This window comes from Daphnia magna, linkage group LG5 (genome assembly GCF_020631705.1).
Source record: "Daphnia magna isolate NIES linkage group LG5, ASM2063170v1.1, whole genome shotgun sequence".
Taxonomy (NCBI): domain Eukaryota; kingdom Metazoa; phylum Arthropoda; class Branchiopoda; order Diplostraca; family Daphniidae; genus Daphnia; species Daphnia magna.
In genome coordinates, this window is record NC_059186.1 from 677,602 (window position 1) to 694,869 (window position 17,268).

At 44.7% G+C, this 17,268-nt stretch overlaps 2 protein-coding genes and 2 pseudogenes across 2 annotated transcripts; 3 read left to right on the plus strand and 1 right to left on the minus strand.

The window, feature by feature from the left end:
* The first annotated feature begins 162 nt into the window (after positions 1-162).
* Positions 163-2,254, plus strand: LOC123472375 (annotated as a pseudogene).
* Positions 2,255-2,463: 209 nt separating this feature from the next.
* LOC123472316 lies at positions 2,464-11,163 on the plus strand. The gene is given in 12 exon segments (XM_045173696.1): positions 2,464-2,843; positions 2,914-3,287; positions 3,290-3,661; positions 3,664-3,834; positions 3,837-3,944; positions 4,013-4,201; positions 4,204-4,623; positions 4,626-6,308; positions 6,376-6,806; positions 6,891-7,253; positions 7,323-10,349; positions 10,408-11,163. Coding segments are annotated over 12 exon segments (8,052 nt in total). The 5' UTR covers positions 2,464-2,493; the 3' UTR covers positions 10,972-11,163.
* Positions 11,164-11,826: 663 nt separating this feature from the next.
* LOC116922487 lies at positions 11,827-12,869 on the plus strand. The gene is made up of 2 exons (XM_045173702.1): positions 11,827-12,315; positions 12,408-12,869. The coding sequence occupies exons 1-2, from the start codon at positions 11,929-11,931 to the stop codon at positions 12,426-12,428; spliced, it is 408 nt and encodes a 135-aa protein (XP_045029637.1). The 5' UTR covers positions 11,827-11,928; the 3' UTR covers positions 12,429-12,869.
* LOC123472317 lies at positions 12,792-16,566 on the minus strand (annotated as a pseudogene).
* Positions 16,567-17,268: the final 702 nt, after the last annotated feature.

Consider the following 17,268-nt stretch of genomic DNA (forward strand, 5'->3'; position numbering starts at 1 on the left):
TAGTTGGGTTACACAAAGCGGTATTCTCCGGATAGTCAACGAAGACCTAAACATCGAGCCCAGAACGTCCCGACACGCGTAATGCGATGCAGTTTTTAAGTTCTCTCGTGACTGGAAGGAGACTCTTCTCCGCTTATCGAATGGCTGAGAGAAAAAATGAAAATGACATGGAAGCCATGGGCAAAATTCTACAAGGCAGCCTACGTGTGGCTTACGGTAATTTTGACAGTCACTGTATTTAATGTAATTTAACTGAAATGTGATTGTCTTGTACAAGGTCAACTTCGAGACACTACGAACTCGGATTGCCCCTTTTCTTCAGAAGGAGTTTAATACGTACCAGGACTTGCTGAAAATCGTTCGCACCTCTGAAGAACGTTTTGCTGATCGTATTTCTGGTCGCGTCCAGCCAGTCAATTGCAAATGGCTGACCAGCATGCTGCCAGAAATTCAAGCTGCTGTTCGCGCCAGTATCATTTCACCTTCTGAAGATGACACAGAAAAACTGGCCAAAATCTGCCAAGTTGTTATCAGACCAACAAATGAATCCTACTCGATGGAGATCCACCTACATCCAACTGGATCGCTCACAGTGGAAGAATTGAAAGCGTTCCAGCTACTAGACATGGCTGTAGCCGGCGAATCTGGCGAGATCGATGACGTGGTCGCTTGCGCTAGGAGAAATGTGGGCCGAATCGATGCAACTCTCGGAAATCTTTGATCGTCTTTTTGTTTCCGGGTGCATCTCCTATACTTTCCGTAAGCAAATAGTAGTTGAACTAGTCGATATGGAAAGCGAAATCCGTCGTTTACGTGAACAGTTTGAAGAATGGAATAAAACATGGGAAAGTGTTGAAGAATTGCCCATTTTGGCGCTGTTTTCGCGCAGTTATCTCCTTCGTCTTGCCGACTTGATTGCCCAAAACGAAAAGAAAGCGTCTCCTTTATTTTACGAATTCTACTGCCTTCGGCGTCATGCAAAATGGAAACCTTAATCGATCAGCTCGCGAACAAAGCACCGCGCCTCGGCAGTATCGGAAATTGGCTGACAACTGCCCAGTTTTCACAATCCTTCGGGGTTTGCACCAAGTTCTTGAAATCGTTTTTCACGAAAAAAGACCTGAACTTGTTCTTCCGCCTTTTCTCATTTCCTATGCAGGAAAATTGCAGTCTTACTTTATCGACAAAGCTGTTGTCATCTTGAACGTTACGTTTGAGTTCTTAGTGGGAAGTTCATTGGCCGCCTACATGTCGCTGACTCGTCAGCCGATCGAACCTAGCCGAATTCTATTCGTGACGACCAATACGGAACAATCAGAAGTGAAACGATTCATGAAACTTTGGGCTGTCGCTAGTGCAGTGGAAGATTTGTTTATGATCGTTCATGTCGAGAGACTCACGCCTGCTGGCGCTAATGAAATTCGTGATGGTATTGATCGAATTTCACCAGAACGCCGAACAAAACTCTTGTTGTTGGCACAGCACCAACAACGTGTCCAGGCAACACAATCACTGGGTGCTCGGCTCGGCCTTGATTCGGATCGTCTGCTTGAAATCAATTTTACTGCCGAACAATTGCGCCCCTTCGTTTCCAGTCTTTTGCCCAACGCAGCGAATCTCCATTTCTTCAGCTCGAAATTGCCGGGCTGCGGCAAAAGCCAGCAAGCTTTGCTAAAAGCATCCTGTCAATTGCCAGAACCAGATTATTATCGCATGTCCGTCAGAATCGGAACCGTGGAGGAATTGCTGACCAACTTCCAAAAAATCGAAAGTCGTCCTGCTAAGACGGAAATACAAGTTCCATTTCTTCACCTAGATGTCGCGCACTCCGTCTCGTTCGAGTTCAACGACATGCTACTATTGCTGCTAATCCACGGAGCACTGTACGACCCAAAGAAGGCCAAACTAGGGTTTTGGATTATCTCTCCGCAGACTACCATCGCCTTGGGTTGCTTCCCCCTTTGGGGTGAAAGAGTTCCCCGTCATCGCTTACGTGGGCGAACACCACGATTGCGAATGCAACAAGTCATTTTTCAGCTATGATTTAGCTGTGATGCCAATGGTTCTCGGACAATCAGTTAGACTCAACCGCTCTAATGGCCTTGTTGCTGCTGGTAAATTCCTGCGGATTCAACAGGCTGGAGAGGAAGGATTACGTGCCTGGGATGAACTTTGTTCATCCCCTGTGTCTATTATAACGGACCCTCTGCCAAAAGACCTTACCTTCGATCTGTTGGTGGCCTCTTTTCAGCACGCAGAAAATCGAGATGCTCCCACGTTTACCGCTTTGAACGCAATGGCCTCTTTCCTCTTTAGGCACATCTCGGCTATGATTAATTGCATGTGGTTCAACAAGTCAGCCGTACATCTGTTTGAGCGTGAAGATTTGGCCAGAATCTTTAAACAGAATGTTTTTAATATGTTACTTAAAGTAGCCAATGATAGCATTGCCCGTTGCTGGTCAATAGCCAATCGAGGGAGAAATTGAATGAAATGGATTGGATCAATCGTCAGAGAGCCATGTTCCTGCTTGGAGTCGGTAACGATGGCTCTGTCAGTGGGATGAATGTCGTGGGCCGTGATGCGGACGCATTGAAAAATATGTTTCACGCTAGCGTACTACCCGTTCTACAGCAGCAGTGTCTTCTGTTCCAGGAGTTTCACGGATTTAGAAATTTAATACAGAACCCGACGGGCGCCGAAGTCATTCTGAATGCCATGAGATCTCTATTGCTCCTAGATGGCACCACCAGTAGCGCTGCCAAGGTTTACCAGCTGGATAGCCATCCAAGCCATGTTCCAGTTAGCGATCGTTTACGTCAATTGATTGGACAAGAGCAAGGGTCGGTTGTTATTATTTTTCTTTTATACTCTTCCATTCAACTCTTCAATTTATATTTCTCTCTGTCCTAGGTATATACTTACCGGTGATAATATCACGAAAATGATGTTTGCTTTATATCGAATTCGCTGTGGCCTACCCGTCGTGGCTTTTGGAGAAGCTGGCGTTGGCAAAAGCGCTCTATTCCGATTTCTGATTGAGACGCTGCTCGGCCACACTTTTGCAGTGTGCAACGTAAACAGCGGAACTTCGATTCGATCTGTCGAAGAATTGATTGAATGGGCCATCACGATCATCATGATGGACCCTGAAGCTCAAGTATTTCTATTTTTCGATGAAATGAACACGGCCGACCCACCCGTCATCGCCTTCCTCAAAGAGCTTATGCTCGATCGCCATTTCTGCGGAACAGTTTTACCAGAAAACATACATTTGATGGCTGCCGCCAACCTTATCGACGCTTACGGCAAAACAATGAAGCGCCTGTCGGGTTGGCTTTCCGGTTTGCCCAAGCCCCAGAAGAAAATAGAAGCACTACTGACGTGCAAAATTTGGTGTATCGCGTCAACGATTTACCGCTCGCTTTTTACGAACACGTCTACGATTTTGGCCACCTTTGCAACGAAGCCGAAGACACGTACATTGAAGAAATCTGTCGAAACGGCTTGCCGAAATCCGAGTTCAGCGCCGAAGGCGTCGAATGGTTTATCTCCATCGTCCAGAAATGCCATCGAGTAGCCAGAGAGATGAGTGTTGACCCGGAATCAGCCGTCTCACTGCGCGACACCACTCGAGCTGTTCAACTGTTCCGTTGGTTTTTCTATCTCCAGCTGGCCACCAAATGTCACGGAACGATGCGGGAATTGCGGCCGATTTGACCATTTACCTGGTCTACGCGTTCCGATTCCGCTTGCGAAAAATGTTCTTGGAGGAGGTCTTTGGTAAAGATCAATCAGCGTCCAAGAATATGACCGAAGTATCCCGAATCATTGCAAAATGCTTTACGAGAACGCACACGGAGCTTCCATCGGTTCTGGCGCCATTGCGTTGAACGATGCCCTTTGCGAAAATCTTTTTGCATTGTATGTCTGCGTCCTAAACGGTAAAAGCTTATCCTAAGATTCTTTCAAAAAAGAAAAAAAGGCTTATTTGCTTCTCTTACATTTTTAGGAATCTTTCTCATAATCGTTGGACGGCCTGGATCGTCCAAGTCCTTGTCGGTTGAAATCTTGAAATTGGTACTTTCTCCTGGCAATCATGCACTGCGACACAGCTTAGGAGACTTGCCTGCCATCACTGAAGTGTATTTTCAATGCTCTCCACTGTCAACTTCTTCCGGATTCAAAGCCCTGTTTGAATCGGCCAAAAACTTAGCGTTGACCCAAAGACAATGCTAGCTATGGTCGTTCTGGATGAACTAGGTCTGGCCGACATGTCACCGGAAAAACCAATGAAAGTGTTGCACGCCGAGCTGGAACGCCAGTCTGTTTTGACCTCTGGCGATAAAGGACAAACTCCTTACGCGGTAGTGGCCCTCAGCAATTGGGTAGTGGACGCTGCTCAAGTGAATCGAGGCGTCCTCATTTTACGCACCCAAGCCGACAAAGAGGATCTATTGATTTCAGCTAAACAGCTGACCAAGTCTTTAGTTTCCAAGTACGTGAAGAAAGCGGAAATCGAACAAATGACTCGGATCCTTAGTGGAAGCCTAGAAAGTATCGTCAATACGTACGAAGAGCTGGACCAAAGAGAAGATCTTGGTGGTGGACATGTTTTCTCCATGGGGATTTCTTTTTCTGCGTCAAAAACTTCGTCTGCTCGGTTTTTGAATCCGTCGTTCAGATCAAGACCTCGCGTGATTTCCGCATTTCCCAACATTCACTCATCCAGTCGGTCATTCGTAACTTTGGCGGCGCGCACGAGAAGGCCCGTCGAGTGGTCAGAAGAAGCATGGCAAATCATTTGCAAGTAACTTTAACTGCCATCCCTGAAATCAACCCAGTGGATCTCATCATTTCAAACGTTCGCGATTCTTCCAATCCGCTGTCCATCCATATCGCTAGGCATTTGATGATTCTCAGCCGATCCCTAATTGGCCTACAACTGCTGAATCTCCACGTGAAAAATAAATTAGACGATAACATGAGCTGGAATGTTCTCTTCGGTTCCTGTTTCCCAGGCGATTTGCAAGTGACTGCCGTCACAAGAAAATTACGTCAAGTAGAGCAAGCCATCCGGAAGGGCGGTGTGCTGATCCTGTGCCACGCGGATCAGCTTTTCGAATCTCTCTACATGGTGCTGAATCAACAGTACTGGGCACAAGGAGAGGTTACCATGACACAAATTGCTCTTGGACCATCCATTCGGGCCATAGCACTTCCGCACGGGCCGTTTCGGATCATTGCCCTACAAGACACGGATGTAGCGCTCAATCGAGATTTAATGTCTCCAGCGATTCTGTCACGCTTTGAAAAGCATGAACTGAGGCCATCTCATCTTCTAGATGATGCCGGAAGAGCTTGGCTCAATGTCATCGAATCGCATTCTATCTGGCTGGCCGTTCCGCAAGCAATTAAGAGACAGCAGTTGATTTGTGGATACCACCAAGAGTCTTTCTCCACATTGGCTCTTCATTTGCAGAACAGAGGCGTACCAATGGAGCTGGATCACGATGAAGAAGAAGACCCGCACAGTGCTACTGCCATCTGGATGAGAGCCATCAACCCGATGGCCATGATCAAGTTGGAGAGGAATCCCTGTACCCATCCGAAATTGTTGGAATTGTGCAGACACTATCGTCATCATTTCGTTTTTGAGAGCATAGATGACGCTCTTCAGAGTATCAAATCGAATCGCTTGGTCATCGTAACAAATTCACTTCGCCATCTGGAAATCACGCTGAGTAACTCTTCCGTTTACAACCATTCGGTCATCCGGCTGTTTGACGTCGATTCCGAGCTGCAGCTCTTTACACTACTGGAATCGGTCGGTGATGACGATTTCTTCGACCCTAATTTCTGCCTCGTTGTCCAGTACGACGCCGTAACCGGACCGATTGAGCAATTCCAGCTGGCCAAGTACGAATTAGAGCAGCGTTTCGAGAAGAGTTCATGCCGTATCGTGTTCGTCGTTCACGTGGATCCGCGTCCTTCTAAGATGCACTGGGTGTTTTCTTTTGGCGACGGCTGGGATTATTGCTTCGTTGACGAAGTCGTCCCTAATGGCCCATTAGATCAACATCAGATCCCACTAGGCCAGCTCATCCAATCAGATGCTGACCATTCTTTGTCTCATTTCATTAAGATGATGACAATCGAATCGTTCAAGTCCCTTTTGCTGGAAGTGCTCGGCCCAGTTTTGCAGACTAGTTTAGCTAGTTTACGTCCATCTTTGGGGAAATTCTACGCTGGGGTTCGAACGGCCTTGGCACTTCCAAACAACCAAATCCTTCTTGAGTTGATGAAAGGTATAATTTGCACATTTTCTTATCCACAATAAATAGTTTTTTTTTTACATTGTTGTTTTGTTGCTAGAATGTTTGATAGCTCAACTGGAAGAGAGTCGGATATCTTGGCATGTTGTCGATGCTGTGAGCGACGCCAGCTTTGATTCGTCTTCTTCTCTAACCAAAGGCCTGTGGAATGTTTTCAAGCATCAAATTAGCAACCCACTTGCTCATCTTTTGGTAGTCAGTGACGTCTGGCGCGTCGCTGACGATTCCTCAGCCAAACTGTGGTGTGAATTCGTCTCTGCCAACTATCCCGACCGGCTACTGTCGCTAAACTCATCCGATTTGTTCGTCCAAACGCCCATCGGTTTCGGCGTTTGCGATTGTTTGTTTGGACGTTTGCTTGTCTCCTTTGAAAAAAATCATGGCGCTGAACCACGTCTTAACGGGCCATTGCAATGGCTCTTGGACTATGTGGGCAAGAATGAAAATAATGATTCCCAAGAGGTCAAACAAGTAAGTTAAAAACCCCATCAGTTGATAGACAATGATCATTCATCTTCATTTATTTTATTTTTGCAATCATTTTCACTCGTGTAGGTATACTTCATTGATTGGTTTCTGCTTCACATTCCGCAACATTTACACCACTGCCTGAGAAAATTGCCACTATCGAAAATGGTTTATCTCGTGGACAACTTGTTTGACGAGCCGGCCATGTTTTTCCTCGATTGGGAGCACTGGGAAGGGAAGGTGACTGCTGCTCTTGAAGTTGTCAGAATTGCCTCTTTCGCCAAGCCGGACACGTCAGACGACGACGGCTTCTGGAGCACAGCAACTGGCCGAATTCGCAATTGGAAGTCTTTCATTGAAATGGCAGCTCGTTCATCGCTGACGGCCTTGGCCTCACCAGGGATCCTCAAGTCTCATGAAAGATTTATACAGTCTGTTTCATCCATAGAAGTATGTGTTCTAGTACTTAATTAGGCTTTATGCAAGTTCCTAACCCCAACTTTCCTTTTATTCCTACAGACTAGTCCGGCTCTTATTGAATTACTGCATCACGTAGAAGACTTACCACAAGTGTGGCTCAGTTTGCGAATAACCAAACATATATTGCTCTTTGATCCAGAATCGGAGGTTAAACTTCGGGAATTACAGAATTCGACACCCGAAAAGCTGTTTGACAACCTGACAGAATTAGCCATGAACTCAGTCATTCGACCGAGAGTGGCTACTTGTCTTCGAACAAGACGATTGGTGCTGCAGGCTGATTTGTACGCTTTTCTAAAAAGCACCTCAGCTTGTGGCTCTGCAAAACAACTTGCCGAAATCCTAGAAGAATGCCCAACAACCAATTGTTTGGTCTTACGCAAAAAGGGTAGAGACGGAGTAGATTTGAACAGGTATTGCCCAAGCTGCACTCATTCTCTGGCCACCATTGCAAGTGAACCTCACGGCCATCTGCGAGCGCCAAGGAAAGAAATAATTGAATCGCTCTTCCAAGATCATCAAACATTTATGTTCCTTTTCGAACGGGTAGCTGAGCTATTTATCCAGCAGCACAAGAACGATCCACATCGCATCCGTGACTTTCTGCAATTCCTTTCAAGTTCCAATTGCCGTCTGCGAGTCTCGTGGCGTTTCTTGACCGTCATCGTACGCACAGTGTTGTCAACTCGATCCGGCGTTACAATCATGGATGATATCTTATCATCAATCAGTTGCAACAATGTAACTCCTGATACGAATGCTAACGCCTACAGTTTATTGCGAGCTCTGCTCGTCTGCTCAGATCAAGATGTGCGCAACAACGCGCTAGAGGAACCAGCAGAAGATTTGATTCAAGCAGCAATGACGGGCGATTGGACGATGGATCGCATCCGTAAACTTGCCCTCATCCGCCAGCGACTTGCGCTGAATGAAAATGGAACAGCAAATGCGATCGCAGAGTGGGCTCGTTGGCGAGAAAATCGAAGCGATCAATCCATCACAGATGCTTTGCTCTTCTTCATCTTGCGTTTTTCGTCAGACGAAGGAGATACGACTCGATTGAGCAACATTCTCCACGATCCGCGAATAGCCAAAGAACTCGATCATCACAAAGTTGTAAGAGATTTTATCGTGACGTTGTCGCCATTGTCACTGGGTTTCCCTCTACAAGCTGCGGCCGTGACAGCTAATCCCTTTCAAGAATGCCTGTTGCACGGGATCAGTACTGGCAACTTCATAAAATATCCTGTTCTACTGGAACTCCAACCTGTCTGGGCCCCCTTTATCGCTCGATTGGCCTATCACGCCTATGATGTTTTTGTGGTGAAGCGAATCCATCTGTTAGAAGAGATGAGTTCTAACTTGGCTGCCGCTGCCCAGTTTCTCTTGCCTGGAATGGACAATCATCCTTACTTACCGAGTTTTATATTGGAAGCCAACCGTTGGTACCTGTGTACATGTGATACTCTTTGTTGTCTTGGAAACTGCGGACGACCAGTAGCACAATCTGTTTGCGACAATTGTCACGTCGCACTTGGTGCAAACCACGAACTCCGCGCAGGAGTTCGAAGCGCCACCATCGAGGACTTCCAACCTCCGAGTGGCATCTACATGACTCGAGTACCGGTCGTGACGCCAAATTTTGCCGTGCGAAATTGCACTCCAGTCGTTACCCGATTTGCCCTTTTGCTCAATTCATTGGCATTGATGAATGCTGCATTAAATCCACGGACACAGCCAGATGACATTTGTAATCTCCTTCTAACGTTACCACCGACTGAACGCCAACCAGTTGAAAATTGTGGTTCATTGATGCAATTGCTATCGAACCACATCATCGTTCATCTAGATCTTCTTTGCCAATTACTGGTGACCTCTCGACCGCAGCTTACCATGACCGACAAGTTCCGCATTGGTCATTTATTGCTTCACAAACTACTGGCTTCATCAGATCCTTCATTTTTCGCCAATGCTACGAAATTTAAAAGCAAACCGCAGGCCAGGGAAGCATTTGAAAATGGACTCACCAGTTTGTTGGTTCAGCAAACGAATCTGGCTGAAGAGCTTGATTACGTCGCGCAATCCGATGAAGCCACGATGGCATTCCGTCAATCGTTATTGCACAGCCAAACGTCATTCTGGGCCTACGCTCGAAGAGTCTTTTCCGATCGACGATGCGTACAACTGGAGCTGACCAGGAACAACAGTTTGCGACTACCATTCCTAAATTTGTTGCTGGACGTCAACTACATGGACAAACTGGACGCTTTGCAGTATTTTGGCCCTGCTATGCGCTTTCTTGCTCTCGTTCGCACAGTCATGTCGGGTGAGATCACCCAGGAAGAAGCTAATGACATGTCCATTGCCCAGGGTTTGGAAAAGATGGTGGAAACAGTCGGCCGGAAAGCTGTCACTTTGGACCGCGGCCGACCCGTAAAGACGAAAGAACATGTAATGGATCTGTTTGACGGCTTCAAGCAGTTGTGGGAACGGTTCAGTCATTTGCAGAATGCGGAAAACAAAACGTTTCTGGATTATTTTGAATGCCAACAGATCGATGCCAACGTCCGACCGAAAGCGGTGCTCGAACAAACAGCACCTCTGATCTTGATTTGTGCTGGCAGTGAACTGCCAGAGGCTACGTTCTGCTACCAATTACTAAATCACGCTGCTGAAGCTGCTTCGTCTATCGCGCTCAACAGCTTCATCCAGCCTCATTGCCGTCCAGGATGTGTCCGGCTTTCTTGTTCCAGCGCTGCAGCTTTAACCGATTTCGATGAGTCGTTGTACGCTCACGTACCTGCCGAACTAGTCGATCGTTTTATTCGCGATCATCTTATCGATCAAGCTACCCTTCAAATAGCGGAATCATTTGCCAGGACCGCCATCTTAGGATCAGCTGGCAGTACAATTGCAGAAAATGTGTCTCTTGCTGTCATCCCTGAATTTGTTTTTAAAGACGATACGGAATCACGTAACTATTTGCTAGTCCTCGAAAGAAGATCTCTAAAGTGGCAGCCTTCGTCTATTCCGCCTCATTTACAGGAACTCATCCTAGCCGATTTGGTACGATCTGATCAAAAACAATTTGAATTTCTCTTACATTTCTATTATTGAAACACAGGAGAAAAATCGAATCTTGGCTGAAGCTCAATCTGTCCTCGTGTCTGCCATTACCCATGTTTATTCCAATACTGACCCACTTGTCATTCGTAAAGTGCGCAATCACTACGTCTCCGACGTGTTGCAGGAGCTGACGAGGGCAGAAATCTTGACTGAGCGTCATGTGTCGAACGCTACCCTCGACATCTTCAATCGTCATTTGAGACTGGAAGTTCGCCATAGTTTTGATTTACTCAAAGCCATTACGATGCGTATGAAAGGAGATGATATTTTTGGTGGACGTGTTCCAGAAGGCTGGACAGCGTTGCTACCGGAATGCTTAGTGACCTTGACTAGCCAGAAATTGCGCTCGCACATACCAGACATTGTTGAAACCTTATTACGAATGATCGATATTATCGCAGTTGCAAATCCTGTTGTGCCTATTTGGCTTACACCAGACAAATCACTTTTATATGCCCTACGGCAGATTGAAGGTCCCGATTGGGATGGAATTCCTGCTGAGCTCAAAATGGAACATCTCGGCCATGTATTATTGATTGCCGAGTCCCTCGCCAAAATTTAAGCCATTTTTACACGATCGTAGACAGTGTCGTGCCTTTAGTGTGTAGAATAATGCAGCTAATCCAAATGAATTTGACCAAAGATTGTATTAATCAAGATTTTTTAAATAGCAATTTTCCAATCCATTTTCTTGTAACGTGTGTATCCTTGAAGCGTTCTCAAGATATGAACAATAATACGGTTGTCTTTTATTGAATGTCTACCTTCCACATAGTTGACGTTGATTATATAAGAATCAATTTTCCTATGGGCGAGCGTGACCTCCCCACCCACAAAAAAAAATTCTTTGCAATATGAGTCACGCATGTCCGCAAACGAGAAGTTACGAGTCACGATTGAAAAACAAAAAAACTGGCCTTGAATATAGAACTCATTCGTAAACCTTAATTGACGAGAAACGATAATATACACAAAAAAATAAACCTCTAGCAAATTTCAAACCAGTTCCGCCATGTATTTTAACTCCCCTCTAAAAAAAATGACGTCATCTTTCCACAGTATGCAAAAACGTATGAGCTACAGAACCGTATGAAAGAAACTGCTGGATTAGATTCATTTTGTCAAACGATCATGAAATATAACCGAAGGTTTTATATTTCACACTTGCGCCATTCACGTATTTTTTTTTTCCCCGCACATCACCTTCATCTATTCCTAGCGCAATAGTTCAGAAAATTTCATTCTCCAACTGCTGTGCACAAATGCGTTAAGTACGATCGCCGTTTGTTTTGTTTCTTTCGTGACTATGCGTGAAACCACGCAGAACTGGTTTTCAAAATGTTGTTCACCTTCGCCGCCCTTACGTGTCTAGCACGCTCATTTTCCTGCCGAGTCTATAAAAGCTAAATCACGACCACTCCTAGCTGCATTGTTCAATTGTGCGTCCCATTGTGTTCGTTTCGCATTTTCAAATTTAAGACCTTACAAAAGCAATTCTAAATAAAAAAACCTTACTAAAATGGATGACGAAGACGATGAGTGGATAGGAGAGTGCCTTTTAGTGGCTGGTTTCATCACTGGAATCGTCGTTATCACGCTTTGCATCTCCGTTTATTACATCTGTTGTCATTGCCCGAGACAAGCGAATCGTCGGAAAGCCAAACACGCTCAACAGCGGCGACTGCGGGAGCCATCCGTTGCTTCAACGGCTGTTGAGTCACATGAAAGCTGCCATGAAACTGGATATCAGCCGGATGGCGATACGGCGACGCAACAGTTCCCTTCTCTTGTTACTATGGCAACACAACACAACGTCGAAAGTGCACCGCCACCGTATTACATCAGTGAAGATGATCCCCCGCCGCCGTATTCAATTGGTGACACATCCACTGAAATAATTACTGAGGTATGGTATATAAGAAAACCAGCTCTTTTGAGAATGTGAAACATTTAGCAAAACTACATTTTAAATACAATTGGATTTTATTTAATGAATAGAAACCGACGAGTAGTAACTAGTGACCCAGCTGTATTACAAGCTGGGGATGAAATAATATGTCAACCTGACGGCGCCATACAGACGTGCATCCAGCAAGGCTAACGGCGTTGTACAATTTTGGCTAAATGCAAATCAGCAAGAATTATGTCAAAAACTAGAACAGAAATGAAAATTCGCTGAAATTCCTGTCTCGAAATTTGAAAATGGAGTCCCAAGGTGAAGAGAAATTTATCCCGACTGAGAAAAAAAAAAATTAAACTAGAACACGACACACCAAAATGTCAAGGTTCCATTACGACGAATAGTTTTAATTGGGCATCTCATTAAAAAAACGTGTCTACATATACTGACGTTATCAAATACACAAAGCCCATTATGTCATCACTGGTTCGATTTACTGTATTACCTCACCCGATTACTGTTTCTTTTTTTTTCATAATAAAATGTGATTATAACTCAAATCATATACATATCTATTTAATTGATCAAACTTATTTTTCTACTTCGACCGAGGTGCTCATCGACGTCTCTTCAATTCGAGAGTCCCGTTTATCGGTGGGTGAAGACGACGATGTAGATGACGAGTCGAACAACGTTAATGGCACCGACGTCGACGTCGCAACTTCTATTGAACCAAACACCAAAAAAATTTAAACGCATTCGAGAAACTGTGAGTTTCAATCGCAGTTTACCTTTCAGTAAACTTTCCATGTCCGTGCCATCGGTGTGGACATGCAAATCGCATCCCATCCGCGACAGGATGAGCAAAACTTCGGGTTTCGTCCGCGTCAAGACGAGTTTGTGTCCGTGTTTGTGCAGGCTTTTAATCATGTTGTTAAATCCCTGCATAAAAAGCCCGTAAGCAGTTCGGTTAGCGGAATTAGTTGCACTTTTGATTAAACAAGGAAACATTACGTAAGCGGTCGTGAAATCTGCGGCCGAGACGTGAATCATGTCGATAACCACGATAATGCCCGGGTAAAGCGCCGAAGCTTTCCGAACGCTGGACATGAAATATTCCATAGCTGTGAACACCAAACTACGATCCGGAGTGATATGTAGATATTCCATCGTTGGATTCTGCACGCAACATCATATATATTCAGTTTTAAAATTACAAAAAAAAAGGCTTTTATTACTTGATGTTTGTGAATTCGTAGTCGCGGCCTAGCGGTGGTGTACAACAACATTCCTAAATTAACAGCCGTGCCGATTAGAATGCCTTGTTCAAGTCCGACAAAGAGGCAAAAGACGAACGTCACTCCGAACGGAACAATATCTATCCCTGCGCGCACCCAATATATCGGATCAAGTTTATCCCATGAAAACGGCGGAATTGATTTCAAGTGATTAATTACTTTTTGATTTCCAGACCATTTTCACTAGATGGACTTCCACCATGAAAATGACGGCACAGATGATGACGGCCGCCAGGCAACTCTTCGGTATGAAAAAGAAGTACGGCGTCAAGACGGTGATAGCCAGCAAAACGAGGGACGCTAAATGAATCGAAATCATTATTTTTTATACTCTTGGAATAAATGGGAAAAATAATAATTAAGACGAAGACATTACCGGTATAGAGACCGCCGAAGGGTGTCCGCACGCCACTGGCTGAATTGACGGACGTGCGGGAAAACGATCCGGTGACTGGGAACGATGATGCGAATGATCCCATAATATTGCTGGTACCTATAGCAATCATTTCCTGACTGGCGTCGACTCTTTTTCCTTTGGCTAACGGTCAATTAGAAAATTTAAAGAATTTGTTTCCTTATTACAGACCCGACAAGAAATTGAGTGCGGTATATAATTATACCGAACGATTTAGCGATGGCGATCGATTCGAGAACTGCAACCAACGGGTGACATAGAGCGCAGATCCCAAATTCTTGCAAATTTCCACGAAAGTGTACGTTTTGTCGCCGTTCGTGAACGAGAAGACGGGCGGCTTGAAAGGAGGAAATCCACTTGGGATCGAACCTAATAAAAGAAGAATCAATAGATATTTTCAGTATTTCTATCGTCAAAATTGAAACGGGCAACAGCTTTGCGTACCGGTTAGCGTGAACGGATAGCTAGAACTTCCGGGCTCGGTCAGACTGTAGGCGACAATGGATCCGACGATGATGACGATAGCATTCCGCGACACAGAAATGAGCCAACATCCGGCGTTGAACCACTTTTGCCATCGATTCGTCTTACCTTCTTCACCCAATTTAACTTTATCTAACATCTATTAACCATCAACGAATAATAGAATTTCAAAACTTTTCAACAAACGGTCAAAGTGTTTAAATGTTTACCCGAAGCAAAAGCAAAACGGCGATGGAAGAAAAACCCAAGACGGCATCCCATTTTTTCGTTTTTTCGATGTTCTCGAATACGGCGATCCACGTATTGAGGAAACCTTCGTCATCAAACTTGAGTCCAAGAAGAGATTCAATCTGGGTCGTGGCGATCGTAAAGGCTGCCGCGCTCGTGAAGCCGGCCACGACCGGAGCCGCAATAAAATCGATTAAGAAACCTGTCAATCACGTTGAAATAGCCACACACACACACACACACAAAACGCATTTCAAATTTAGCTGGCGTGTCTGACATCACAAGGCTATCACCGAAATTAAGAAGACCAAAGAGGAGAATAATGCATCCGGTGATGAAGGCCAACAGGATGGCAGCTTCAGGCCCCATTTGCGTAGCGCCCGAATCGTAGGTAACGAGGGCCATCAGGGCCGTTGGTCCGATCGTAATGGCGTGAGTGCTGCCCAGCAGAGCGTACACGAAGCACCCCATATAAGCAGCGTACAATCCATACTAAAAACAATTGATTAAGTAAAACTGTGCGGCGCAATGTGTCATCTCCTTTATTTTAAAAAATCAATTATCCGTTATTTACCTGAGGAGGTAAACCGGCCACAGTTGCGTATGCTAATCCTTGCGGAATAACTGTCACTCCAACGGTGATGCCAGCCACAAGATCTGCCACGAAATCTTGAATCGAATATTTGGGTAGCCACTTTAAAATAGGCACGCGCATGTACAGCGTTTTCTTCCGCAAAATGCGTTGCTTCCGCTTTGCCCACCAGGATTGCTCCGGCGATCCATCTCCGCCATCGTGTCCGGGCTTTAAACGAACAACGGTGATGGTCGTCTGCGGCTCTTGAGTTTCACTTTCCGCATCGCTGTCGCTACCTGTAGAAAACGAAACCCAAATATATCAGAATAGAAAATCAAATTCTCTGAAATATTCCGGAGTTGTTTTTTTTACTCGAGTCGGCGTTTCGTTCCGTTTCCATGACAGGACAGAGCGTCGTGGCCCACTGAGACGGTCAGCTTTAAGAGAGAAGACTGATCCCACTTCTTTCTGCCGATAGGAGTGCGATGGAAAAACCAATGACATCTACAGAACAAAAGAGATCAATTCTGGGGGGAATTAAGTTATCGTTTATCTACCACTAGTAAACCCTATGTCTATAAATTGATCGCATTTCAGCCGATGGCCCTTTGGCAAGGCGATAACGACACGTCAAATAATGTTTCGTTGACGTAATCACTTGACCGCGTGCGTTTCGCTAATAGGGTACAATTCAGCAACATTTATAGCAACTCTTTATTAATTATTTTATAGATTGACACTATGCGGCAACATTGCCTCGCTTTGATGCATAAATTCGTTATTTTATTGAATTACATGGAAGCATTTCCTGTGCAAAAGGTTCACAATTGACAGAAATAAAATTTGTTTAAAATCTCTAAAGCCGTTAACAAATAGTAGACGTGTGGCTTAGTTTAAGTTGCCACGTTTGCTTATCGAAAGCAAACCAGAAGTTTCCGGACACGAAGGTAAAAGGGCAAAAAAAAACAAACGTCTACATGCACACGCTTTACACCAACGACACCAACAAAACCGATACAAAGTTCAAATTTCGTTCTGATCTCAAATACCAAAGTTGTAAATTAGAAATGACGTTTGTTAAGCTGAATTACGAAATGGATGAAATATTCATGAAATATTACCAGCCAGTCTCATAAACTCGAAGCGATTGCCCAAAGTTGCCAGTCGTACACGTTTGACTGTCTTGCGATTTCTGACGAAAAGGGCGTTTCTACCAGTTCTTTGGCTTGGATGAGATATGCGTACCCAAAAATAAATGGAAACAGGAAACAGAATGTTCTGTGCAAACATACGAAAGCCTTTCGTTTAATTTTTTTGTTTCAAATGCCTTATGTAATTACTGCGAATTTTCCAACGGGTCTGAACAAAAAGTACCAACCAAAACCAGCATATTCCCTTGATCAAATCAATTCATAGTGGGTAGCACGTTGAACCTTGGGCATTCTAAAAAGAGAAATCGTTCTAGGAAGACGAAATTGTAACTATTCTTTAAATAAAACGACGCATTCCTGGTAAAAAAGAGCAAACGTAAAAATAGAAAGCGTTTTCTCCCAAGAGGTATAAAGCAACCCAGGCTGCCGAGTTCTACGTTCTTTTATAGATACTCATCCGCGCTCGCATCGACGCATACTCTTATCTCCCTGTTCAGCTTCACAGTGTTTTACTTAGCACACCCTAGAACTTACATCACGTGTCTTATATAGGCGACCATTTAGGCTCATATTACTCGTGCAATAGGACCACATTACCTCATCCTGAACACAAAATCTAGATTTCCATTTCTCTGTGCATTAGACTCACGACATGGTGGGTGGTCGTCAAAATTTTGGAACGACCTTGGTTTGACAATGTACCAAGAAATTTTGCATGCGTTTTGGCAAGTATGAAAGAGGGCCACCTGCGGCACATTTGCTTTTCTTGAGATACTGCAAATAATTCTTTTACGGCCATTTCCTTTACAT